Genomic DNA, 27921 nt, shown 5'->3' on the forward strand with positions numbered 1-27921 from the left:
TGTGATTGAACACATGACACCTCTGCCAGAGACAAGTGAGGACTAATTGTGACAGGGCATTGGGTATATAAAGGTGGTTCTGGTGGGACACTGGACGCTTCAGCCAGAGACAAGACAGGACTGATTGTGACGGGGCAGTTGGATGTTTATGTTTTTTCGCCATGGCCACAGACTTGCTGTGAAAAGGTCCTCAGCCAGAGACAACGCAGGTCTTTTTGCGAGAGGCTGCCTGTGCTGGGACACAGGGCACTGCAGCCCCATATTCAGGACTGTTGTGACAAAGCATTTGGTAAAGGCTGGTTGTGATGGTGCACAGTCCGGACTGATTGTGACAGGGAATAGGGTCTGGTACCAGAGATTGGTTGTTGTGGGACATGGAACACTCCAGCTGGAGACAACTTAGAACTGATTGTGACAGGGTATTGAGCCTTTTGCCAGATACTGGTTGTGATGTGACGCTGGGCACTCGATTGGAGACAACCAGACTGAATAATTTTATCAGGGAATTGGGCCTTTTGCAAAAGATTGGGTATTGTGGTACGCAGGGCGCTTCAGCCAGCAAGATAGATCAGTGTCGAAGTCCCAAGGAAGGGCACCGAACTCATAATTGGAAATTTATGGATTGGTCTCTGGGAAGGATCTTTGCAGTTTTCGTCCTTGTCTTTCAGTGAAAATCCAACCATGCATTGTTTAGTCTTTCGAAGACTTAATACATGTACAAGTTCTTTGCACCCAGTGTCAATACCACCATCCATCCAAGTGGACAGATGCTTTGGTTGGTCTCTTCTCTCTGAACAAGGGCAGAGTCACTAGTGCAAATGGTACAGGCACACCCACAAGCCCTGACGGTGTGGATCTCCTTGGAGAACGATTCCATCAGGCAGGAGCAAAAGAATGGAAAATGATAACAAACAAGAAAGTCAGGATTTGAGTCCAGCACTGTATTGAACGACTACACATGTATTTCCAAACTACAATGATACATGAGGACACATGGCTACAACGAAATAGTGCTGTAAATATGCCCCTCACAATCCAATCAGAATATTCCCCATGAACTTACATGCCATATAGACACACTTAAGAGTAAACTTCAGCGAGAAGTGTGGACCATAATTTTATTCAAATACAGAGAGTGCACAAACTTGTAAAATATCTGCATCCACAACTCCATGCAATATTACAAATGCAAGAACTTCTCATAAAAATTTCCAACTCGGGACCGAAGAAGTTGCCCGTAAATTCAATTATATACACAAATCTAGTGTTAAACGGTAGGAATCATGGTTTACATCGACCATGCATGAGCCTTGCATTTGCCAAGCAAATAAAAAATCGTACATTTTCTTCTACAGCAATAATGAATTAATCACCATTGATTTGAAAATGACACCCAGCATGAGACAATATCGTACGAGATAGGTTCTGGTTCTGAGACGTCTACAATGTGCCAACCTCTGAGATGCCGAGATTTCAATGATTTTAGAAGTCATCTTTTCTGGAGGAGTCTGTTAGTTCTTCTGCTCTGACTTTTTTTCTCATAAAGGTCAGTTTGGAGAAACATTTTAGAGAAACACTTCAGCTTACCAAAAGTGCTCGTGTAGGATTACACTCTTGACAGACATGTAACTGATGATAATCTACGGTACATTAGAGGTTAGCGACATTTCTCAGATGCTATCTTACTCTGAATTAAAGCTACAGTCATGAATATTATACAAGCGTTATCAATGTACAACAGCGACCTCTAGAAAACATGCATGATGAAAGTGTTAATAGCAGACCTAGTCGATTCCTTTTGTACAAACAGCCCAGCATCAACTTAGAATCTGCTGGGCCTTAAATGAGAGGCATTTGTAATATGGGTGTCACCTTTAACGAACGAGCTTCCTTGCTAGATCTAACTACAGTCTTTATACATACTTGGTGTTACTGATCTGTGTTCTTAGGACATGTCTCCCAGTTATAGTTGGGACGAGCACATTCGAAATAATGGCAGTTGCGTCATAAGTTGTTGCATTTTAATGCTCTAAATTTAAGTGTAAAGTGGAGTACAGGCCAGCATGTCACCTATGGTGTTGCTGATATCAAGTAATAGTATCCTGCATGTTTTGATGCAGAAAATTTAAGTAGTGATAGTACAATGATATATCAAATTCATGGCATTGGGCCAGAAAATCTGGACAACCAATAAATCGTCATGGTTGTCCAGGTCTAAAATGAGATTAATTTCTTTACATGTTACAGGTCAGTTTTTGTATGGCAAGGAACAAGAAAATTTTTATGAATATGCATAATTAGTGTTACAGAACTCTGGTAGTAATGTTCGACTGTTCTATAACCAGCCCCATGGCACATATTTCAGCAGTATGGGAAAATCACTCTATCCCAAGGTACAGTGAAACCTCCCTTAGCAGGCACCTCTCTATGAAGGACACCACGTAGAGACCTTCTATTGTACTTGTTACTTGGTATCAATTAACATTTAACAACGGATCAAGTTTTATACAACTAGTATGAAAGTTTTATTTGTCCTTCTCCAAAATTGCAATCATTGTACATATTCAGATTTATAAAATCTTCAAATGCCTGAACTATACATTGTACTTCTTTTGACAAACATGAGGGATCAAGAAATTTAAGTTCTGTGCTGATGAAGAGTCAACAGGTTGAAATCTTTATCTGTAACCTTGTATGTGCAGGGTTTGACTTTGATATTCTGTGTCAAATCTGATTTCAACATTTTCAAAAGGAACTGACCAGAGAAGCATACAAATTATTATTATCAGGACATTTCTCATACTTGTGAATTCAGTTTTTCAAAAATAAAACTCCTCTTTTCTAAAGATTTCAGTGCATAAAACAGAAAAGACGATACTGTAAAAACTTTGTTGCGGCAACAATTACATGCGAGAAAAAAAATCACTGAGTACAGTTCTGGCCCAGAATGTTCACGGTCAGAAAGCAACAATAAGCTAGGCTCACAATTTAGCTTAAACTATCAAGTATTTGGGTTATCTTGGTGTGTTTTACTATCAAGCCGCTATGGTAACTAATGCGACACTTACCAATTATGTTACATCAATATGTTATGAGGAGACAAGGAATCCCTAAGCGAGGACCCATAGAAAAATTTACAAGAAATGCCTTTGTTCTTCACACTCATATAATATGTATACCTGTACTCGAAAATGACGGGCACAAAAAGTTTCTTAGAAATTTCAAAAGCTTTACCCTATATAAATGTAGCTGATGGAGAAATTGTCAGAATTCAATGGAATGAAAGTCAAGGAACTCACAACTCTTGCAATGCTTCACTTTCTTTAATTTCAAAATTACCCTATAAATGCTGTATTTGGGTGGAGTTAAGTTTGTTCATTGTGATGAAGTTGTCCAAGAGAATACAGGAATAACATCGATGGGTACTAATAAGATAATGGTTTATATGAATAAAATGAAATGAAAAAATTCCAAAATCATTTCACTGATTTTCTGGAAAATATGAGCAAGCTTTGAACTTAGAGTGGGGTGGGGTGAAATTGTCTCAGACATTTACCACTCTACAGCTTGAACCATAACAAATGTGTTTATTTTTTGTAGAATTTTAGATAAATTTTAACAAAGGGCCAAAATGATTGAATATCTCTGGCAGGACTCTCAACTCTATGGTATAACGGCCAGCTCTTGTACCCCGCCAAATATGTGTGACCTCATTATGAAAATGATGAAGTATGATTTCCAACGACACATCCACATACAGTACACAATAAACAAAGCTTATCGTAAACATTTTCTCATAACAAATTCACCAAGTATAAAAAGGCAAATCACTCAAAAATAACCCCAGTAATGTAAAATGGTAAGAGTGTGGTAACTTAGACAGATAAGAATATACAGATTATTGTACAAGTGTTGAAAAGATCTTACGGACTCAAACCATCGTGAAGTGAGATACAAATGAGATTTTTATGAAGACTGAAAAAATAAGCCATACATTGTCTTTATCAATAGAATATAATACCTGGAACTCAAATTCTACTCAAAGCTAGACACCAATGCTAACCAAACTATTAACGGCAAGGGGCCTAATTGTCTCATAACAGAAAAAGGTGGCAGCACAGGGAAGGATTTTTCTGAGAGCTTTTACCAGAGTGTCGGACAGCAACAAACTTAAATTCGCACATAAACAATGATTTTGATAAACATTTGATGAGAAGAATTTACAAACAGGATTGGATGGTTTGGGCCATAACACCATCGAAACTGTGAAACTTTACATGTAATGCGTAAAATAATCTCATAATATACAGCAACAAATTTTCCTACAACAATTTCTGACGCCTGTTCCAGGAACTCGGTGAACACTTTACGGTGTGTTACAACGCGAGATCATATTACTCAACATCTACAACATTTTATGTTTAATGATTATTCAACTACGCGGCAACAACACACATATAAGAGGACCATCGACTATAACACATTATAAATTATACATTACAATTCTGAAAATGTCTATTTCGATTTTTAATTTAATAAATACTCATTATAATCTTACTGTTCAGGCTTGCAATGCAGAACACATCCCAAGTGCGCAAATTCTCTCTGCTCTCTCCTCATGTTCCTCTTCTATGTTTTTCTGTCCATCCCATGGGAAACTTGACTCGAAATGCCTGCATTGTTTGCTGTAATCATGAGGGCATCTAGCAATGCTTTTGTGCATTCGCCTACTCAAGCAGGCCTGATATGTCACACGGTCATTATAAATATGGCATAATTCATACAAAAACTGAGTCGGAGAACTGGACGACTCTTGCGGCTTTCTCGTTTTCAATTGTGACACAAGTGCAAAGACACAGGCAAATTAGAGATGAATATTTAACACTGATACAGCACATGTTATAAATCATAGGCCCGAGGCCACCTTGGTCTCCAAACCAGTTATACGAGTTGAATGGCACCCCATACAACCCCCTAGCTCGTAAGAATCGTACCGTCACATTCAGATTTGCTATTACTGTGGAATCATTTCAGTGGACGTTTCTTTCTTCTACGCTAACCTCGGTCCTATTGCAGTTAGATTGACGTTGCAAGTTTACAAAAGCAGGTGCTACACGTATAGAGGAAGGAAAAGGTAAGAACAACCGCAAGAGCCGATTTGAAAGGAACAGCAAAGTACACGTATCTGAGTAAATATAACAGTCTTGAAGATACTCCACAATTTCTGTCTACTACTTGGATCAATTCGTTTTCAAAATCTTCGAAAAATCACACCATCCTTCCGACCGAAAGGACAAAGAGAGTTTCGAACCAACACTGAAAACACATGTTCACGCCACGGCAGATTTTTGTCATCCCGCGCCTAGATGTTTGGGCTTTTACTGGGCTTTCTGTTTCTTGCCGGGCAGTGGGATCTTGGATTGAACTCTGCAAGTGAGAAGATGGAATGGATGAGTTTTGTGATTTTTTTACCACGTTCGCTTGATGAAAATTATATCTTAGCAAGTGAGGAGACAATTACTACAACACAATGCCAGCAGGATGTCCATGGAGAGATAACTTCATTGTACACCAAAAATAAAAATTTGCTTTCAACAGTGCAACTTTTAAAATACAATTTAGTTTTGTGAAGTGGGTGTCTCTACCCCAAATGCAACTTCTCCACTCTGGCAAAACCTGTTTCCTCAGGGAGGGCCCAATATGAAGGACAAAACAAACTATCAAACTAGATGTACTTACTGTGCCACAATCTTCTTCACGTGTGTTGATGCGATGTCCAAGTAGTTGTCGATCTGGGTCTGGAAAACATCAAAGATAAAACACCATCAGTTGGGTTTCACCTCCCTTATCACCACCACTGGGCCATATTCTTTTGCAGGGCCATATTCTTTTGCAGGGCCATATTCTTTTGCAGGGCCATATTCTTTTGCAGGGCCATATTCTTTTGCAGGGCCATATTCTTTTGCAGGGCCATTTTCTTTTGCAGGGCCATATTCTTTTGCAGTGCCCAGTACAAATGTTGCCCTATAGGTGGCATGACATACTCAGCAAAATAAGAGAGAACACCGAGGAAATAGATATGGTGAATCGTTCCAGAGTGAGAGAACCTATTCAATTAGCTATTCATGTCCCGACCATGGTTTCTTGTACACCAGCAACAGGCCGGCCATGATAGGCAACAGGCTGTGATGTGTTCTCATGGCAACCGATTGCAAATCAAATTGGTCGGTTAGAATATTGTCATATCGTATTATTGGGGTAAAATATTGCAGCGGAGACTGCTAATCGACCTTCACACTATACAGAAGTCAGATTAGTTATTTGTTCACACTTGAAAAAGCCTTGAAGCTAGAGGTCGTTTCATATTCATTGTTGTGTCCTTTGAATTCGAGGCTTAAAGGGGCAATGAATGGAAAATTTCTATAGAGTCATAACAGTTTAGTTCTCTCTTTTGGCACAGGGGGTGAACACTTGAATCCATCATACATTTGAGATCGCTGATCAGATAAGAATTTCTGCCAAAATGGCTAACACACCAAACAACCAATGACGTATAGCACAACGCATGTCCATTGAAAAGCAACTAGCAGCTGGGAGTCTACTTCAGATACTACTAAAGGCATCAAGCTCTAGTTTGAGAAAGCCTAACGAATCCTCAAGACACTGGCCATGAAATCATGTCTTGGATCTAACATTGGATCAGTGTAAAACTTGCCGATAGCAAGATTGTTGATACACAGGCCTGTATTGATACATGGGGTCTACATAATATGTACTTTTTTGAAGGGTTTTCGGCTCATGATCTGACCTAGAACGGACACAAAACACAAACTATTTGGAACTGGACATCCGAGTCAAGTCACTATTAAACCATTTTTTTAATGAAACCATGACAAAATACTTTCAAAACCATTCTAACTCAACAAGACCGAAGTTGCACTTGTTACAATCTTTTCGACTACTAAATCTACCCCCTTCAATGTGTTTCCAAACATTTTTATACCCGGACCACAAGTTTTGTGTCAGCTCCGTACGGACAGACCACAAGAGGAGACACCGAGGCTAACACGTGATTATATCACCTGCATCTGGCGTTCGGTAAACGGTATCGAAATAAATCCAAGCAATTTTCGTGGCTGCGTAATCTGTCGTTTCATCCGAGCTGCTGATTGTACTTTCTGGGCGGACATTTTGAACGACCTTTTCTTGAAAGGTAATTTGACTTGGTTGTTATTGTTCATGTTATCTGTCTCTAACCCTGTTTTTTTCCAATTTCTTTTCCCAATTACCATCCTTTTTAGCCGTATTACGAACCTCTGTGCAAAAGATGAAATAAAATGTGATGTACTCTTACTCTGTAAGTACTAGGTAACACGTGTAGTATAGGATGTACCTGGTGAAAGATGTTTTACCATACAGATGCAGATGAACTATATATATGACCTCACTTATTGGCCAACATTCAACAGAAAAAAAGACACCTCAATACAGTTAATTTGTAGTTTAGCATCGAATTCAAACGAAAAGACTGATATGGATTCCATGTAAAAGTACCGTAATACAGTAATACCAAATGAAAAAGGTCGTCCACAACTTTTGCACAAGTCTGTACATAGGCCTGCATGAAATGAAAGCAGTGGCACAACCAACACCTAAGGTCTTCTTGTATAAAATAAACATTTATGTGCCGCAAATAGCATGGAAGTAAGATCCGTTTGTATTGTAACCGACACCCAAAGCAAACAGTTCTCGGGTTTGATTTAAATCTATCGTACTACCCGTAGATCCTGGGATAGGATGTACAGGCTTCATGCACTTTCATGCCCAATACCAATAATCTATTGTGACTATAAAGGTGTCTATTTTGAACTAAACCTAACCAACTGAAATGTTTTGAGGGATGGGAGCTCTGTTGGGTCAATAGCAGACCATCAGGTCTTACATCTAGGTACAAGCCATCATAAACCTTTCTGAAAGTGACCAGGATTCTAGAAGCCAAAGTGACCATCTACACCACACACCTTCTGTAATGAAATTTGGGTTCAGTCCTAGTTTGGACTGACATACCTTATATATCCCAGCTAAAGGACTCAAAAGCTGTGTTGGACCTAAGGGTACGACTCGACCCTAGCCATAAGGTTTGCTACCCCATTCAACCTAGTCTCATACCTTGACCTTCTTATAATTGTCACGAAGGTGTTTCCTTAAGAAATCCATTGCAGGTTGAAGATGTTTCTTCAAGAAATCCATGACGGTACGAACATGTACCGCTATCATATCCCTGTACTGATCAGACAAGGGTATAAGGACATAAGATGGGACAGGGTAATATTGTAAACAATGAGGGGAGACCATGTTCGGCATTGGAACTGATTCAAATCTTGCTTCGTCTTTTCATGAACATGCAATATCTTTTTAACCTTATGGATCTGATGGCAACAACTGTTACTCGAAAGCAACTTGAACTTCGACTTTGAATATACATGTATGATTTCTGACCAAACATAATTCATGAATCAAACTTAAGTTTACCCCCGGTAACAAAATTATCATATCTTTTTATCATTGAATCGTAAATATTTCATGTAAACTGAAGCAGTGCAGTCAATGCATCTGTGAAATACAGTCGGGTAAACATCGTAAATAAGAACTTGCTATACAGAAAGCTATAACAAGGAAAATAAAGATGACCCAAAATAAACCAGTTTTATATTCCCGTCAGTTGTTTTTTCCAAGACTAGTGGTTATCAATGAGATTACAAATGTACATTCCCCACAAGCATACGCACAACGGCACACACATCTGTGGGCATGCCATGACAATTTGAAAACAAACATCAAGCAGTCAGCATCAGTGAGAGTAGCAGCTACATAATTGATCGCTTGGATTCAAATGGATCAAGCCATTAGCATGATTAGAACATAAATTGCCATCGTGATAAGTTGATTGGGCCTCGAGCATCTCATCCGTCTTGGCATAATGTAAATTTATCGAATGAAAAAATATCCGAGAGGAGATATATTTTGACTCACCTTGTTTGTTTCATAAAACTTTGGAACCGTGAAAACTGTTACAACAGCTGAAATAAGAAACATACAATGAATCAATAGCAAAAGTCATTTCTAAAAAAAATTTCCGTTTTATTTCATTCATCTCTATTTGTTTACTGAAGTCATCACCCTTCATGCATTACGGTGTCAAACCACCCCACAATAACATTGACTATGCCTGGCCTTGGCGCTTGATGGTTGCAAGCGCTCTGGAAACAAATGATTCAATAAAACAACACGAAATACACACCAATTAGAGGGTTAATTTGATAATCTACTGCTGGTTGTCAACTAATTTCTGCCACGAAGGACGAGGGAGTAGTGCTCGCTAGAACCACAACTCATTTTGATCCAAGTTGGCCTGGCTGAGGTTACAAGAGTTGCTCATATCGAACAACATAAGAGATTAAAGACGTGACATGTTTTCTTCAAATATCTCGCAAGACTATCTTTACTTACAAAGAATGATAAGTGTCAGTCCGTTGAACCATGCACCAATGTACGTAAACACCCAGAGCAGCAGTCCAAACTGTAACGAGATCAAAACATAGCGTTAGATTCAAATAAATGAATGTCATACCCAACAGCACTCCTAGTTTGCTGATGAAGGACCCCTTCCATGAGGAACTATATTACCGGTAAGCAGCAGCAGAGAGCAGTCCAATATGAGACACGTTTCCAACCCATGTCAATTCCATCCATAAAAGGTTCTGTATTTCATTGGACCAGTAAGTATTGCAGCCACCTTTTGGCGATAAAGAATCTCTTATACAATCAACCTTCCCCTAGACCTGCCTCACTTAGTACCTGAGATGAGGTCAGATTTTCGACTGCTTTTGATATCGGCAGGGCAATCATGCTGCTGAAGTGGTTAGTAAGTTGCACGATAGGAAGCAACGCCCCAAAGGACAATCGAAAGCTCTTGCAGCTGTAAATACCTACCTTAACGGAGTCGACCAGGTCTTCAACCAGGAAAAATCTACGCACTTCTTTAATCATGGTATTGACGTGACTCAACATGATATCTACTATATGATGGACCTTCTCGTTGGGCAGGCACACATCCATTTCCAAGTATGTCCTGAAAGAAAGTTTTTAAACATTATTTTGATGTAGCTACATGAAACACTTCTATAAAACTGTTTGGGTAGCTTTCCTCAATGGCAGGAGGCTGAAGGGCAGCTATCACTGACAGAAACTGCATAGGTTCATTCAAAAGGACCCCAGCTTCCTCCACAGTCATCTTTTCACCTATCATGGTCTTTGGTCGTGTGACTGAGGTCGAACACAGCCAGTCTTTGCTCATCGCTTATGGGGTGACATTCTACATGTTCTATACTGATAATGCAAACAGATACTTTTTCAAGGACGAATGGTTAACCATCTCTCAAACGCAGGTGATAGATCAATAAGCAGGCTATCTGAATCCAGTTTCATTTCCAGGTAAATAGTCCAGTGCAAATACCATGAAATCAAACTCTCGTTTTCTACACCACGCACGAACATAAAGATGCTATCAAAACGAACATACTGCTAACCATATCATGGCTATCCCATGACTATGAGTGGTAGCCACACCCTCACATTTTCCAGTCTTTTGGGTAGTTGTTTCTCATGAGTCATTGCCCCAAAATAGTACACACAACACTTTCTTGAAGTTGCAGGACTGATTTTGACAATAACTTACTTGAAAGGATGGCCGTCTCCTGATTTTTGCACTGCCTGTAGAACGTTCTTGTAGATGCGGAAGCTGAGTGTTACCGTGAGGACTGCCAGCGATAGGTACGCTAATACGCTCAGGACTGAGAAGAAGGCTAGGGACAAAAGGGTAACCATCATTCCCCCGAAAACTATGCCACTTTTCTTCACATTTCGCCAGTATACCAAATCAATTACTGCAATGAGAAGGAAATACGATGGATTATAACATTGTGTGATGATATGAACTCATTTATTCTCAAGGTGAAGGTTTTTGAGGACATTTGTTGGAATTGTCAATTCTACATTGTGTTGGTTCAGTAGCCTTGAAAATGTCCTGCGATAGAAGGGACAACTGGAAGAGACCGCTCACTGATCCTTGCTCAAGGTAGGGCCTCGCCTTCCACCACGTAACTCATGTCATATTTTATACGAGTTGCTATTAATACAATCGACTCAAATTTCCATTGCGACTCAGGTCACACAGTGCAACGATCACTGATGAACATAAAGAATATAAACATGGACATAAAACCTGTGTGACACCGACCAGACAGAGAGCAAGTACTTAAGACAAACATTAGACGGCCACCCTATATCAGACACCTACCCATTATTGGAACGCAGAATAGACGTAAATGTCACCGATGAAAATAACCTTAAAGGCTGCTCAAGGCAACCAACTGAGACATAGAAGTTCATTTTGAAAGGAGTGGATGAAGTGGAGTAAAGGTGAAAGGCAGACAGAGACCTTTGACTCAGCAACCCCAAACTGCATTCCCTTAAGAAGAACTTGCAGGTATTCAAGATCCGTGGCATAGTGGTTTGTGGTAGTGCGACTTCCAGGGAAATGTCTGACCTGTAGGAGATCTCGTCCATCGCATAGTCCAAGGTATCTAAGCTAAAGAATTTGCTTAACATGACAAACTATCATCAGGGCATGGTATAAGGTCACCACAGAGCATCTTCGACTGAAAACGTATTTCCAGGAAAGATCACTTCCTGAGCTTAATCATTCACTGTCCATAATGTCGAAGTGATTTATCAAGTCTGGTTATTGATCATTCTATGAGAACTTTACTCACAAGTCAGTAGAAAATCTTATCTACACTCTGCACCATGCCCGCAATCGTGATAATCCCATAAAGCCATTAATGGCAATCTATAGCACTTGCAACGACTTCTTTCTAATAGAGATGAATAGCATCTCAGATTTCCATGATGAAAAATCAATGCCGATGTCAACTGGAGCACAGCGAACTGGGGAACTTGGGGCTGGTCATGGCTACGAGTCACAATGAACTGGTCGGAAAGAACAGGCGAGGTAGCTAGACAGCGGTCTTCAAGCTTTAGGGGCTACAAGTAGTGGTGCCACAGGGTTCACTCAGCAAGGCATCAAAACATTATCAAAGGTATACGCTCCACACTCGTACTTGGTGCCCTGATCAAAGCGTTACGTCAACGTCACTATATCTTGAAGGCAAGCTTTGACAGCCCTGACACCATGTTGTGACAGCCCTGATGGAATGTTGACAGTTCAGACCCATGTTGTACAACTGGCAACCCAAACAGTAGCATGTTGAGTGAAGGGTCCCGTGCCGTCACAACCCATATGTACTGCCTCAACCTTTAGAATGCCAAGTTAAAGGGGGACTATAGGTAGGGGTTAGGAGGTCAGATTAGTGGCCTCCGGGGACCAATATCCACACTACAGGATAGGGGATTGGGTCTTGTTGACTTGTGTGCAACAACATGTATGAACACCCCTGTACAATGTATTTCCCACAACAGCATGAATAGAATACATGTACATTATTCATACTCATAGTGAACCAAAGAATGCACCGAGCATGATGCTATTCAGAATCAAGGTGAGAAGGGTTTTTCCAGCCAGACAGCATTCAAGAGATTGCATGTCTCAAGAGGTGAATGCAGTCTGCTACAAGTAAAAAGAACTTCCAGTTCCACTACCTGGCACTTTCATCATGCATTGCGAATGTTCCAACACTGAAACAGGGCTTCTGCTGAAAAAAACTTTGTCGAGCAAATTATTTGCTCACCTTGGCCTTCCTTAGGCAAGTAATTTAGATTACTATATTTCAATAGATTCAAGGTGATATCTGAATTGAGGTGAGCCATTTTTTACTCACCTAAAATCCATTTTTGCTGAGTAATGGCGAGTGAGAGCAATTTCCTCTCCTTTCATTGAAAGGCCTGCCCTAACTCTTGTCTCTACAATAAGTATTACCATCATGTTCAAAAAAGCAAAAGACCCTATGTCGAGAATGGCCTTCCCCTCAACCAACTTTTTAACATCCTTCCTGATATCCCAAATATCAAGTATGGATTAATCCATACTTGCATTAGTGCAAAGAGACATATCAACAGGAGCATCAGACACTCAGAAAATGTCAGACAATACGAGACGATTTTTTTCAACCAAAGGATATAATAACACAGCAGAATCAATTTTTAACATCAGGGAACAATACCTGAACAATGTGAAGTAGCAGAAATGTGAAGAATGATGAAGAAAACACCGCAGGTAGCCCATCATCAGACATAACAGGCAAGACATCCAGGATTTTATGGAGTCGAAGCGTTGCCATAGAAACTCGCCAAGCTCAACGAATCTGTGTTGTACATTTGTTGTGCCAACATCATGAGAAGACAAGAAAAGCTTTCAGGCTTGATGAGGACTTGAATCTCATGATTACAGTTTTGTGGCGAGTAAAGTGTCTTTTTGATAAGCATGTCCTGGGGTTCCCGAAAAGCTTTCAGGCTTGATGAGGACTTGACATCGGCAAATTTTTGCAAAGCATGTCCTCGGGTTCAAAACATGTGCTGGTCGTGTGTCACTTTCTGTCTCTTTCTTCCAAGTACATTTCATGTTTCGTATTCTCGACATAGCTGATTTCTGCCGAAAGACATAACACCACACTGAATGGGAATCGTGAAATGAATAGACATAGCAACAACTAGCAACCGATTATTACTTCTCTCCCGTCACCCACTGGTCTCCAATAATGAGCAATTACTCCCCTTCCATCACAATCATTTTCATTATAGAAATTGGAACATATCCCCAGAGCTATATTTAGTATTTTGATACAAACAGTCGAGGTTATGGACTGAATGGTCATGGAAATACATGTATGACCCAGAAAAACAATTTATGCAAGCTATACTGAAACTATTGACCAACATGAAAGGATACTCAGCAAATAGACTCAATATCTCAAGTATTGCGATGAGACTGAGAGAGTAAAGTACCAGCTTGAAAATTAAGATAGCTCGTCAGCAATTAATTGGCCGCAGAGGTGACCGTCACTCAAACTTAAGTCAAATTTTCATCGTCATGTTTCGCCATCAAGCTGTCTCTGTGAAAAGTCACCTGGATCATGAAGCAAATATTTGACGCGTGGGTTGCGACCTTATGCTCCAGACTTGTTTTTCTCACAAACGTATCAAAAACTCATATAAATTAATCATTGTGCAAATAACTTGATCCATTTATATTATGTATTGATAGGTTTTCTCTGTGGCATATGCGCTGTTTAAACTAAACAGTAGAAGTCAGCATACAGGACTGTAACCGACAATATAAATGCTAGCAAGTATAAAGGCCTGCATATTTTTGTGAAGGATCCATGCCTATGCATACACTGGTCTAAGGGCATGTCAGGCACTACAAGCACCAGCATGGTGAGAATTCACAGCTGCTTCCTCATCAATGAGAACAGCAGAATGCGACGGCATAATTGTTGCAGGAACATTGGAATCGACAAGTACAGTAATGAATGCTTAAAAGTACTATACTCTATACTCGACTGCATCATACTTGGCACTAGGTGCCAGAAAACACCATTTCGCCCCACACAAAGTCCAACCATATTTGATGGTACACTTATAAGACGAGTTCAAGGTAATGGGGGTACTCTCGTAATGACATCATGGCACCAATAATGGTACACTAGTGAAAGCTAGATCCCACTTGACCTGTCCAGGCAAGATTTATCACAGAAAGATTGACATCTCATGGCTACAGCAAAGCCAAAGTATAGGGAGCCATTTTTACAGAATGTACAATAGAAGAGCAAAATATCATGACAGTCTCTCTTATAGACTTCCCCCAGATTTCAAATGCGAAAGTGCCATAGCATTGCTATCATGTTTTGATTCATCTCCTTCGAGAGTCTCCAACCCTGTTTAAACATTAAGAAATGTGCACATAAAACATTCAACATGTTCAAAGAATGATTCATGCTTCTACATGTTGTTCTTTCCAAGGAGCTCGAGCAGCTTTGCAAGATGCACGAACATGCCAGCATGCTCCATGAGCAATATGGTGTCTGGCTTCGTCATGTTAGCATGCCAAGGATTTCTTCAGCAGCATAGCAGCACAGCTGTACAGTTGAAGAGGATTTCACTTGTACTGGGAGGTTTGACCGCTGTTTCTCACAGGATGAAATGGCCAGGGCCATTGTGCTCACCTCATGTGGAGGAAAGATGGATAAAGAGCATGGTATTGTGTCATGTAGTGTTTGGTTTGATGTAGGTCCAAGCAATTACAATTTCCCCAAAATGGCCAATTTACAATACATTCGACCTCTGTGACCTTGAAAAGTAGGTCAAATCAAAGAAGACCCGGGTGACACATTGAATGGTTGTTAGAATTAGATGTACCTATGATATAAAATTGGTGCCAATCGGGCAAGTCATTACTAGGAATAATGGCATTTTGAAGAATTTAGGATTTGGCCCCCTCCCTGGAGGCCAAACAGCAAATCAGATCGCACCAAACTTCGGTACCTGAGATCACCTGACCAAGGGGTACATGTGTACTTAATTTGTGATCAATAGTCATTGCAGTTAAGAAACGTGCCATAGTTACGGCCCGACGGCGAATTTACGCCATTTGACCTCTGTGACCTTGACAAGAAGGTCAAATTAAAAACCTGTGTGACATATACTGTATGGTGGTTAGATGTACCCATGATATCAAATTGGTGGCAATCGGGCAAGAAGTTAAGGAATAATCACATTTTTAAGGTTTTTGGATTTTGCCCCCTGGTGGTCAAGTGGTGAATCATATTGGACCAAACTTCGGTCCCTAAGATCACCTGACTAAGGGGTAAATGTGTACCAAATTTGGTATCAATAGCCATAGCACTTTAGAAACGTGCCATCGTTACATCCTAACGGCCAATTTACACCATTTGACCTCTGTGACCTTGAAAAGGAGGTCAAATCGAAAACCCGGAGGATATATGATGCACCTTTGCTAGAAGTACCTACCATATTTTTTTCAAAATTTCCCGACTACTATTAAGGGAGATATTGCATATTTTCACTTTTAACGTTTGGCCCCCTGGTGGCCAAACCATGAAACGAATCGGACCGAAACTTGGTCTCCAAGGTGTCATTACATAAGGGTACATGTGTACCAAGTTTCAACTCAATAGCTCTAACAGTTACGAAACGTGCCCTGCTAACGGACGACGGACGACGACGACGACGACGACGACGACGACGACGACGACGACGACGACGACGACGACGACGGACGACGGACGCCACGGTATGGGATAAGCTCACCTCTGCTAAGAGGTGAGCTAAAAAGGAGCTTTGGGATGTAAAGAACAATGTTGATGCAATGTGCAACTGGTGACAATAGTATCACAGGTTATCTTGATCACAGCGTGATTGACAATAAATTGGGCGTCACATCCCAAGGCCTAATGAATCAGATGTGTCACTGTCAGCAAGGAGATATTATAACTGCAGTGAGACAAGAAGGTTCAAATGCTGGTTTTATGAGATACACTAACCAGATCAAGACGCCAAACTCACTTTAGTCAGTCAATATGATTATGTAGTGCTATTCCATTGGGATTTGAAAGAACTGACTAATCCACAGGGCTATAGCCAAGCTAAATCCACTTAGCTGGACTGTCAGGAAATACATGTATAACCTGACTCTGATCTATGAGTCTAGGGCAATTTGGTATTGATCCAAAATGAATGCTGTGCTACACAATACATAGCCTATATGCCATTTTACAAATGCATGGTAGCAAAGACATGGACAGACAAATCACTTTTAAAGCAATATGTCATTTAAATAATGCTACCACATGCATTCATCATCATGAACATGAGTTGTTTACAAAATGCATTGGAAACACAGTGACAGTTAGCCGTGTATTTCTAATGCATCAAACATTGAAGCAAACAAAAACAAAACAATGTATTGAATTACAAAATAGTTTCCTTAATTTTTCAATTGATAGCATGGTCTCAACCCATATCATGAATTGTTTTAAAGGACCAAGCAATAAGTTGCAAAACTTAGCCATTTCCTCAATGTCAACTCAATCATTGTACATGAACACAATGCAACCCTGGAAATCCAACTTTCTCTTCCAACTCAGTAGGGAAACAACACACTGCATCATCAACACGTTACCAGTCATCATTTGTGAGAGCATGCCAAGCAAAATAGTGCAATCAGGAGCCAGGTACTGGCACAGTTTATTAAGGACCCTCAAAGTGTCAACACAGATGACCTCAAAATGTATGCAGGCGTCCATGGAGGCTGCGCTGCGACAACCAAACAATGAAGGCCATTCATTCAACAAAGCCATCACAATGATCATCGCAGGATCTCCCGCCAAAATATTTGACACATTTCGTCGGGGCATATGGCACTCACAGAATCTTGTTCTCTGCGCAATATTACACAAAGCGATTTGTATCAGCGTGTGAACATGCGGGTAATTGATTCCCATCTTGATAGTTGACAACATTATGCTGAGTAAGGTCATTAAATGCTATTCATGCCTATTGATTTGGGCTACCATACCTTTGCTTTTGCCCCCTTCCGAGCCGGATGAGCTGTCCGCTTCCACGGCAGGCGTTTCCGTAAGTTCTGTCTCAGGATTATCAGCCATTGTTCCTGTAATTTTTTATAGCATGTAATCCCTGAGCGTGCTCAATCTATAGTCCTCTGCTATATTCCCTCCTGGTCATGGAACTCGGTAACATTCTATACTGAACCAGCACAAGTAGTTCCGGCCTGATAGCAGACAGTCAATGTATCACTACGCCAATGTAGGCAAGTTGGGGATAATTATAGATTTATGCATGTTCTGAGCAATATGCGGCTGACGATTTGCAGGTATTTGCAAAGTGGAGAGGTAACGTCAGAAGAACAATCTAACATCTCTGATAACTCTTAAAGGCATATGCTGCTTGTCTTGAATTGTATTTTGTTGTGGCTCATGTAACAGAAATGAACATTGCCGTCGTGCAGTATATGCAGGCAAAGTTGCTGAAACATGGCATTTAGTAACGTCTGCACAACAACATCGTTGAATTTTGATATTTACGTACTACGCAATTAAAAATTATCAAATTCAAAGTTTAACTTTCAAATTTCTTAACGGAGCACGCAATAGCACCTAACCAAAGCAAATGTTATGTTCTGTGTGTGTGCAATACAAAAATGAATGCACATGAGAATGATAGGATTCTTCAATTGTGACACAAATTATCAGATGTAGTATTGTCATGAATAAGGCATTTCTTTTTGGCGATTCCAAATATTATGGAAGTGTTGCTATGCAAATTGCACATTTTATCGATTATGCACACAAATATGGATGGCATTGTTCTGAAAGAAGTTAAACCTTTAGACAGTTCCTATTGAGGCACTGGATGTCCTTTCAAAGGATTGTTCACAAGGCATGACAGCTCGCTGTCGCATGCTCATGATGTCAGTGCATGATGAACTTATTGTCCTCAAAGTAGTGGAATTGAATAATGGTTGAATCGCAGACAGGTCATTTTGAGAATGTGGGGCAATTTGATGCCATAATCTTTTCATGGGACATTGCCCATTACCATGAGCTATCATCGGTAAACATGCCAAGGTCATCCATCAATAATGGTTTGTAAACAACCCAAGCTCACTGGTCTAAAGTAAATGACAGCGCTATGCCCTTGGTATGCTAGAACCATGATTCCCCTGGAAAAGTTGCCAGTTGGTGCAAAAAAACTTGGAAGGATAGTGTGGACTACTACCAAATGCTTATTAGCTTTGAAATGAACCAACACAATCAAGAAGTCACTGTCAAGTGCCTTCCCCAAGGACACAGTCCTGTGTGTGCACTACACTTTCTCGTCATCAAGCTGGACTTCAAACCAATGTGATTCACTTCTACAACCTGTTTGCAAATGATTCCATACATCACATCTGGAATCCCTCTATAAACCATCTACAATGCTCAAGATAGAATGTAGCCCGCACAAAATCAATAGGGGATCACAATTTCACCATATTCACTCGATGTTGGACTAATATGTGTGGGTCCATGTACAGTCTCATAAGGCAGGATTTGTACAGATGATCCAACCAAGCTAGGGTGAAACATACATTATGTTGAAGAGGCGAGTGTATGATAATTGCAACACCGTGTGACAGATGCTGCCATCTATCAAACAGTTGGTGAACTGAACTTCAGGCATGTCAAGCCAAAACCTGGTACTTCGATGGCTACTACAAATATTATTACCCCCAAAGTCACTCTATCTCCTGGTGCATCTACATGTTTTTTCAGCTGATGGTAGAGCCAACTGCAATGCAGATGCTGCTCAAGAGCACTGTCCCATTAGAAAACTCTCAGTGTAGCTTTTTAGAAGATTTTCAGAGCCAAGATATTTTACGTATAAAGTGCTCGGCTTTATAACCCAGTCCAAGAAGGGTGGGCGTGGGTTGGGGGTACGTCTTACACCAGTAGCATACAGGACTGGGTCGACAATTTGATGCGGGAAATGATGCAAAGTCTGTCCTCAGTCAGAAAGGAAAACAATGCTCATGGCTATGATACTTCATGCCAAGTCTTTTTGAGTTGATAAGCTAAACATCAATTGACCAAGATGAATCAACTGCCTGACTTGAACAACCAAGCTCACTACTGAGTACTGTGGTTGCCGTTCGAGAGGATTGAATGAGAATAATGGTCCAGAGAGCAATATTAACTCATTCTCATTCATATTCGCCTATATGTACAGTTGATGCAATTTATGTATGTAGCAAAACACTTGAGTATCATCAATGTGACAACATATTGGCTATAATAGCATTGACACAGAGGACACAATCCAGAATGTTCCGCTTGCATAATTGGCTCTGTCATACATTGTAACAGAACTGATTATAGTACAATGTCGATTAGATAAAGGACCAATGAATTTGCATTAGTCACGGTTTGTATGTAGCACGTTACTAGCAACATGGTAGTGTCAAAGGGTGCAACTTTGATAGATCGTCACCTTGGTAAAGGGTATTTATCCTGTTTCAAGACTGATACATAAACCAACAGACCACGTTGCCCCATCTTGACACGCAGCTCTGAGATCGCAAATCCCTTATATAAACTCTATTTACAGCCTGAGTGTTGTATTCATAACATGTATAAAGGTGAGGTTTGACTGAACATTTGGGTGAAGATGGATCATACATCTCCAACTTACTATTCAATGAGTCAGACTCTGGAAGCATAAGGGTTGGTAATGCAATTTGGTGGTACAACATGGCAAAGTATTGATGCTGTCATGACTAATTCATTACAGGAGAACAAAGCCCAATAGTACATGTACAATCAGAAATAATAACCTATCAATCATTGAATGGTTCAAATATTGATCTCAAAAACTCAATGACACCATGCATGGCCTTTGTGTCTCGTCGTCATGATAAGAATATTGTGTCACCAGGTTTGGCAATAAAATGCCAATTCCCAATCACTGTGAAGGGTCAGCAAGTCACTTGCAAGGGCACCGTGGCCAATGGACAATGGGCCACGGTTAAATTCGCGCCCTGCCTAGCCGGCTGACCTCTGTGCAACTTCTTGTCTTGTACATTCCACTTCCAGGACAACACCCAAACAACCGATCAACGGAGTAGCTTTTGCACCACGCAAAGCTTGGTTGAAGCAACCGCCACACTCCGCATTAAAAGTTACAAGTGACCTGATTCCCAGTTTTGGTATGAAACAGTCTTTTTAATTGGAATTGTCGGATTGCTTGTGAATTTCACGCAAGCAACGTCATCCCATATAAGAGATACATGTTGCACACACCAACAATCCCTGAATCTATTCATTCCTAATACGCAATAAAATTGCAATTTCAAAGAAATTATCATGAATTTTTCAATTGGGAGTTTTTATACACTCTGCAAGGACATGATTCAGAATCGTCATCCCCGCTCATCGGTGATTCAGCTTCCACTAGACCATTACCTGCTCTCGAATGGGTTGCTTGACTACAGGTGTTACCATGGCAACCAGAATACTGTCCTCGCAGACCTGGGTTGATATAGACTAAAGCACCCAGCCAAACGCAGCCCGCAATGAACACGGTCATATGCTGCTGATGTAACATGAATCAATGGCGGGCATCCAGGCAACTGACTCAGAACAACCAAGAATTGCAGAATCTTGATAAGAGCGATACATTAACTTGGATGGCCGTTGTAAAGGTTGCATCATGTGATATACAAAGATCAGGTGTCCACTTCAAAGGTTAAGTGGTTTACTGGGAGATTGCACATTTTTTCCTGTTATTTTTCTATCCTTGGTGACGAAGCAGCCAAATCCTGGACTATTGTCCCATCTGACATATCTGTCAGTCCTGATTTAGTCAATCAGGAACTCTGGTTTATGGATAACAAGTTATCAGCTTGTTAATGCCACTAACAATGTACATGCTTGACAGAATCAACAATTGTCATCTCTGGGAATACATACATGTATGTACCATACCATATCCATACACGATTGCTAGCCATTGCGCTACTTCAATCAGGGTGTTGCTACCTGCTTTGAATATGCTAATGTTGTTTATGATCCGAGTTCCAAAGGATGCTGAAAGGTGGCAATGCTGCAATCAGCCGATTTTCTACACACAAGCTCTATCTGCAGGCTACTGGTTGTACACAGCATATGGTTTATCATTTTTATCGATCTCACTTTGCACAATTAAAATTGCTACACTGAGAGCACAATGACGTGATTTGTCAAATCTCACATCCTACAGACTGCAGCAAACCTCACGTGAGACTGATGTGACATGTAGGACGCAGGTTAATTTCAAAAGTGCTGAATATATCTTAATATTAGTTAGCAATACATCAAATGCACAAACTGGTGAAGCCTGATTGAAGCCATCCTCTTGCAAACAGGGCCTAGAACATGACTCCCCCTGACGCATGTTCAAGTGAAATGGCCCGATATGTCCGGATGGATTAAAGCGCAGTCATTGTAGAATAGGCTGTGCTTGGTATGTTGTCCAGAGGCGGAATGTCTGATGCAATTCTTCTTAGAATAATTTCAGGTGACTTTGGCACCAAGAAGGACATAGCCATGTGTAACCTTTTGGTGCAGGAAAGTGGGTTGGGGGTTAATTATGAATTCATCAACAACGCTCTTGGACATTTCCTTGAGCAGTCATCTGACAGAGCAGTGCACAACCAGTTCTCATGCAGTGTCCCTGAATCCAATTGCTGATGAGGTTGAATCCAATTTGTATTCTCCCAAATGATTTCCTTGTACATGTTGTATTGGCAATGCATGTGATCCGAATGATCCCCCAACGGCATATTAGTTTCGCCATGAAGCCACTGAGGAATTAGCCCTAATTACACAAGACAGGAAATGGAAGTTTCAACCACTTGTTTGCACGCTCTCAACACGGAAATCGAGAAATGAGGACAGAACAAAATGTTGCCTATGGGTGGGCAGTGATGAAGCCTAATTTGTACAAGTACAGACTGGTGTATCTTCTGATGCCGAACTCCAGTATTCACTACAGAACAATTTATTTACCATGTTTGCAGCAGGCCATACGTCGGATTCAGAAAGGAAGGGTTAACATGGACAGGAATCGCTGTCTTCCAGTAGAGCCCAAGTACTCTATATATGACCGAACTGGCCATCGTTTTGAGATCATACATTATTCATTAGACTATTGCTATACCCTGCCACAGACAGTAACAGCTAACAGCTGGCTAGTAGCCAGGGTGAAATACTGCAGGCAAGAGGTGGTACACAGAGAATCACCAGATCTAGTGGTAACTTCCTTCAATACATACATCAATTCCTGGCAACGTGATGGAAGTCTGGTTTTGAGAGAGAGATCTGCCCAGCAAGAGCGAGTGCAGAAAGACTGCTATTCATGAGACAGAATCCGTACATTGTCCATGGATGGAGATGAAGACCTACAACATGTCTGAGAAAGACTAATTTAGATGATTTCCCGTCAACAACTGTAGTTAGATAAACTTCTTTCAGATACTGCTACCTGTTGCTACAATGGGCTGGCATGAGCTGCTATTAGCATCTACCGAGTAGACAATATGTAACCAATATTAGAACTGTAACCACACACAGGTAGCACAATGGCCTGTGAAAATGCCAAGGAAAGTTTCTGGTACAGTTTTCATCCTCAGCAGCCACTGACACTGGTTTTACATGGCCCTTTATTTGACTTCTATTACAAGACAAGCAGGGCTGAAGCACACTCTAGTCACAGTATCAGCGCACACCGCTCTCACTGCACTCATCTTGACATGGATTTTTAAAGTCAAAGCATCGACCTTGGGACAGTAGAGGACAAAGATCAATATCTTCCGGCCGGGCTGAGCACTCCTCCGCATATCGTCATCTATCAACTCTATGCACGTTATCACCAAACAGGCTGGCTGGAGCAGAAGGCAACCAGTAGCTCAATGATCCATCGCAATCTCCTACTGCATTTACGCCAATGAGCCTTCGCGGGATGGAACTACAGTGCCAATTTGGTTTCGACGCTGTCATTGACCAGTGGGGAGGAGACTATCACCGTTAGTCACAATCTACTGCTTTTAAAGCTACACACTTCAGTCATAAAGGTTAAAACACGCCACTCTGGGACTTGGATTAAAAATTGGCCATTGAGTTTGTTGCAGGCGGGAAAGCTAGAATAAACATGGTGACGGTCTGAATGACAAATTACTGAAAGATTAGCATAGTAGTATATAGACATACATAGACATCAACGCTCGCACTAGCAGCAGAGCTAGTATATTTCATGCATTCAGTGAGCTGGTTACTGTCACCGTCAGGCATGACTGGGGCAACCTGTTGGAACGATCTGCCACACCAAATAATCTCATAGTCACTGTATTCTAACAGAGGGACCAAGGGTACAGGACCATTTGATTTTTGGCAAGCCTGAACTTCAAACGATGTGAACACGTTTTTTTTGCAACATGGTTGATCATATATTCTCACCATTTCTACTTGATGTCGAGCATCAAGTACTATTAATGATTACATTTGGTATAGTGACTACTGGTAACCATGGTAACTTGTTTTGAAAAACCAGGCTTGGTTGCGGCTAAAATCTTTTATCTGAGACACCATCTCCAATGCAAAGGCCATGGGTGTTGCGGTCAAGTTCCACCCCATACTAATTAGACAGTCTCAAAGACTTTACCAAAAGCCCCTTACAGGAGTTGGCATACTGTTGTAAATACATAATGTTGCAGTGAAATTAATCACCACCGGCACAAACCAGTACTGTCTCACAGGGGACATCTAGTTCTCTCTATACGAATAATGCATTGATTGAAAGAAAGCAGCATACTGTACAGCAAGTACAGATGTTACATTAGTTATGTTTCAGATAGATGCAAGTACATGGTGGCTCTAGTATTAGACTAGGCATGTCATGTTTTATTGGATTTTGAACATTTTGTTATATGGAAGTTCCATTGATTTACACATTGTGTACTAAACGATGTTGTATGTATTACTCTCCTTCATGAAAAAAGAAAACACTAGGTACCAAGTACATGAAGTACATGTAGAGATGTCGAGTCCCTGCGTTAAGTGAAACTGTTGTTGCTTGTCAGTTGTCATGCTTGTTCATGTACTGAGGAAGATCAAGAGCACAGCAGCTTAGATACATCACAAACTGCCTATGGGAGTTCACTGAAACAAACTGATGCCTGTCGGGCGAATATTCATACAAATATATGTACTGGTGTATAAACAGAACAGCAAAACAAGTTGCATCAGAAACGAACATGGAATTCAACTCAATTGACTTCAAGTAGCAGTTCAGAAAACCACAATTATTCTAGAAGTTTTAGTTGAAAGGATGCTTCAGGAAAATGCTTGATACATGCGCCATTGGCATTGCTATGCTATGTACCGGTATTGCAGCGATTTAAACACTACATGTACAGGAACATGGATGCCACTTGAACAAAGTCCTGGGTCGGCCGACAACCACATTTGACTTACAGATCAATATGACCGCCACTTACCTCGTGGATCAATGTTCTTCATCCAGGGGCCTGAAATAGAAAATTGATATAAATAACCAAGAGCAACAATGACACTGAGTATAATGAAAAGATAAAGCCCAAAATGTTTTTAAAAGTTGGGTTTTAAAGCGGCCGGCCAAGACAATTTAGAACATCTAGGGCTATTCCAATGAAGAGGATGTTATTGAATAAGCAGCCTGCAGGAGGCAAAACATTTCCACCTACTAAGGTTTGAAAACCTAATGTGAGACTGACAGGTGGCAGAGGAAGACAATTTTGACATGCATGGAACTTTGTTCGATGAGCATCAAAATTACCTACAATAATAGCACAGAAAAAGTGGAAAGGATGGTTCCATTTCTAATTTTTCAAACACATCATCCGAATCGGAATCAGATGAAGAATCCATGTTTGACACTGTCGCTGATTGTGGGTTGCAGCTTCACAAATCAAAATAACTTTGACTTAAACAAAGCAGACGAAATACGAAAGTCGAATGATTGGGCCCCTCTGGCTCAGCCTCTGACTGCACCTCTGGTCAGGCCTACATGTGCCAAAATGGTATTGCATTGCACATGATAATATGTATGTTGACAATTAAACCTAGATTTGCATTGAATATTGGGTCGATCAACGCCATAAGTCTAATCATTAATTGCGAGGCATTTGGTGATATCGAAGTGAGGAAAACAAAAGAATGACTGACTGACAGATCAATTTTGTCTCGGCAGCTGTCACCGGTCTTTCGAAATGGTCCGAATAGCCACAGACCAAAGACATGAAAGATCATGGCAACTTAACTCTGAAAACACACCAGTTTAAACAGAGGCCAAAAGAGTTCTGTAAGTTGTTATTTTGAAAGCATGTTTTAAAAGCTAAAAAAACAAGCACTTCATTATTATCAAATCATTTTGTGGGCAGGTTATACATAGTAAGTATTACAGTTCATGCCCATGCAGGTAGCCTAAAAATTCTGAGTATGATCTCTATCTAAAATATTGAACTTCGGCTGGACTATCTATTTGACAGGCCTGAGCAATAAATGGTGTCATCGTTATAATATGTTTACAAGGTTTATACACCAGCCAAAGGCCTACTGTAACAGTCAGGCATACAGTCTAGACATAAAAATAATGAATAGTATTATTAGCTTATGAAAATATCCATTATACAAAGTTCAAGGTCAGATGGTCACTTCACAATCACATGCACCGGGACCGGCACTTTGACATTGTATAAAATGTATGCATGATTGAATCACTTTGTCACGTGTTGGGGCAACTGGCCAAAGGTCAGATACTGACATGACTGATAAACTTCAGTCACTTGTGACTAATGTCTTTGATGAAATGAGGTAGTTTACTGGAACAATGTAGTATAGGTGACTTGGCAAAAGAAACTTACAATAATACATCTACACCTTCTACAAATTTGATTCTACTCTAGCTGAGTTCATATATATTTCATGCAGAGAAGGTGCAGTTCCAGTTTCCCTGCTCAATATAAGATCAATAGACCCTTTTACACCAGGAGGAGGAAGTCATTGCGGGCCCAAACAAACCTAAATATAGGCACAACGAACAAAAGATCATGTGGTGGGCAACCTTGTGGTCTTTTGTTTGCTGCTTGTTTGTTGTGGCCTTCAGTGGCTTCCTTCGCCTGGACTGGTGTGAGGGACTCTGCAATCATTCTTATCATCAGCAAACACATTACAATTGATGGCAAGGTGACAACAAATAAAACCGGACAGTTTGAATTTCGATTGGCGGTAACTAGTGTAACGATAAGCTGTTCTGCTGTGTTAACACCGACTATCACGTGTCATCATGTCTTCTCTAAACATTGCAACACATCCCTGAAATGATTGGATGTCGACATGAGTTATAGGCCTAGGCTACATGTAAACTACATTTGCGAGTCGGCCGCTGACCGACTTGCGAATGTGGTCTACATCATGCATTCTTTCCTCATATTTTCACGCAAGAACTTACAGCATGTTCCCTCGCATGAAGATCCTCCCGATTTTGCGCTTTCCAGCGGCGCAGCTGCCTCTTTGGTCAGAGATGAATCGGGCTGGAAAAAGGAGTCGATTTGGGAAGATGTTGGTGGTGCTGGTTCCGGTGCTGCTGGCTCGGGCTCAGGCGGTGCCGATGGCTTTTTCGCTGGGGAATCAAATCCAAGCAAATCTGCAGTGTTTGCTTCTGCTTCAGAGGCTAATGGGTCTGGCAGGGGCTCTGACCCCGTATATAGGTCTTCTTCAGCTTCATCGTTTGTGCTTGTGACGGGCTCTATGTGATCTTCAGGCTCGTCGTGTGCTGCATGTTCCAGCTTCTCGAAGTCGTCGAAGTTGTTGTCCAAAGAGTGGGCGGGTTCCCTTTCAGAGTCATCCATGTTTCAGTTCGTTTTTCACAAACCTGTTACAAATTCAGGTGAAAAATGTTATGTGGGATTGGGGTATGTGGGACAATAAATCGAATAATCAGCACGAAATCATGAAATGAGTTCAGGACTGGACACAAGCATGTATTTGACACTCAATGCGACGGGCTAAAATTTTTCAATGTGAGCAAGATGGCGGCGCGTGACGTCAGGGTTCAAGGGTGAAAAATTGGGGCCACTTTATACTTTTGCTGATCTCCTGAGGAATAGGCGAACGAGTTGTACTGGTGGCTCGATGGTGACTTGCTTACAGATATCCGACACAGTCGCTGTAGCTCAATGAATGGTAGATAAACAGTCTAAAAGGCTATTGTTTTTCTCTGTTTACATCGTTTTCGGCCTGTCACTTGATCATG

At 40.8% G+C, this 27921-nt stretch overlaps 1 protein-coding gene across 4 annotated transcripts; it reads right to left on the reverse strand.

Moving 5' to 3' along the window:
- Positions 1-926: 926 nt before the first annotated feature.
- LOC135485604 (reticulon-1-A-like) lies at positions 927-27916 on the reverse strand. Of its 4 annotated transcripts, none has more exons than XM_064767814.1 (10): positions 27817-27916; positions 27118-27540; positions 25127-25156; positions 17615-17707; positions 10739-10946; positions 9994-10132; positions 9511-9580; positions 9034-9080; positions 5740-5798; positions 927-5427 (listed from the first exon to the last, which is right to left on the reverse strand). In XM_064767814.1, exons 2-10 carry the CDS (start codon positions 27515-27517, stop codon positions 5379-5381), a joined length of 1095 nt encoding a protein of 364 aa, XP_064623884.1. In that variant the 5' UTR covers positions 27518-27540; positions 27817-27916; the 3' UTR covers positions 927-5378. The 4 variants fall into 4 exon arrangements, with proteins under 4 accessions (XP_064623884.1, XP_064623885.1, XP_064623883.1 ...); XM_064767815.1 differs by having other exon boundaries at positions 27752-27897; XM_064767813.1 differs by lacking the exon at positions 27817-27916 and having other exon boundaries at positions 27118-27728.
- Between the last annotated feature and the right edge of the window lie 5 nt (positions 27917-27921).

Source organism: Lineus longissimus, chromosome 3 (assembly GCF_910592395.1).
Source record: "Lineus longissimus chromosome 3, tnLinLong1.2, whole genome shotgun sequence".
Classification (NCBI taxonomy): Eukaryota; Metazoa; Nemertea; class Pilidiophora; order Heteronemertea; family Lineidae; genus Lineus; species Lineus longissimus.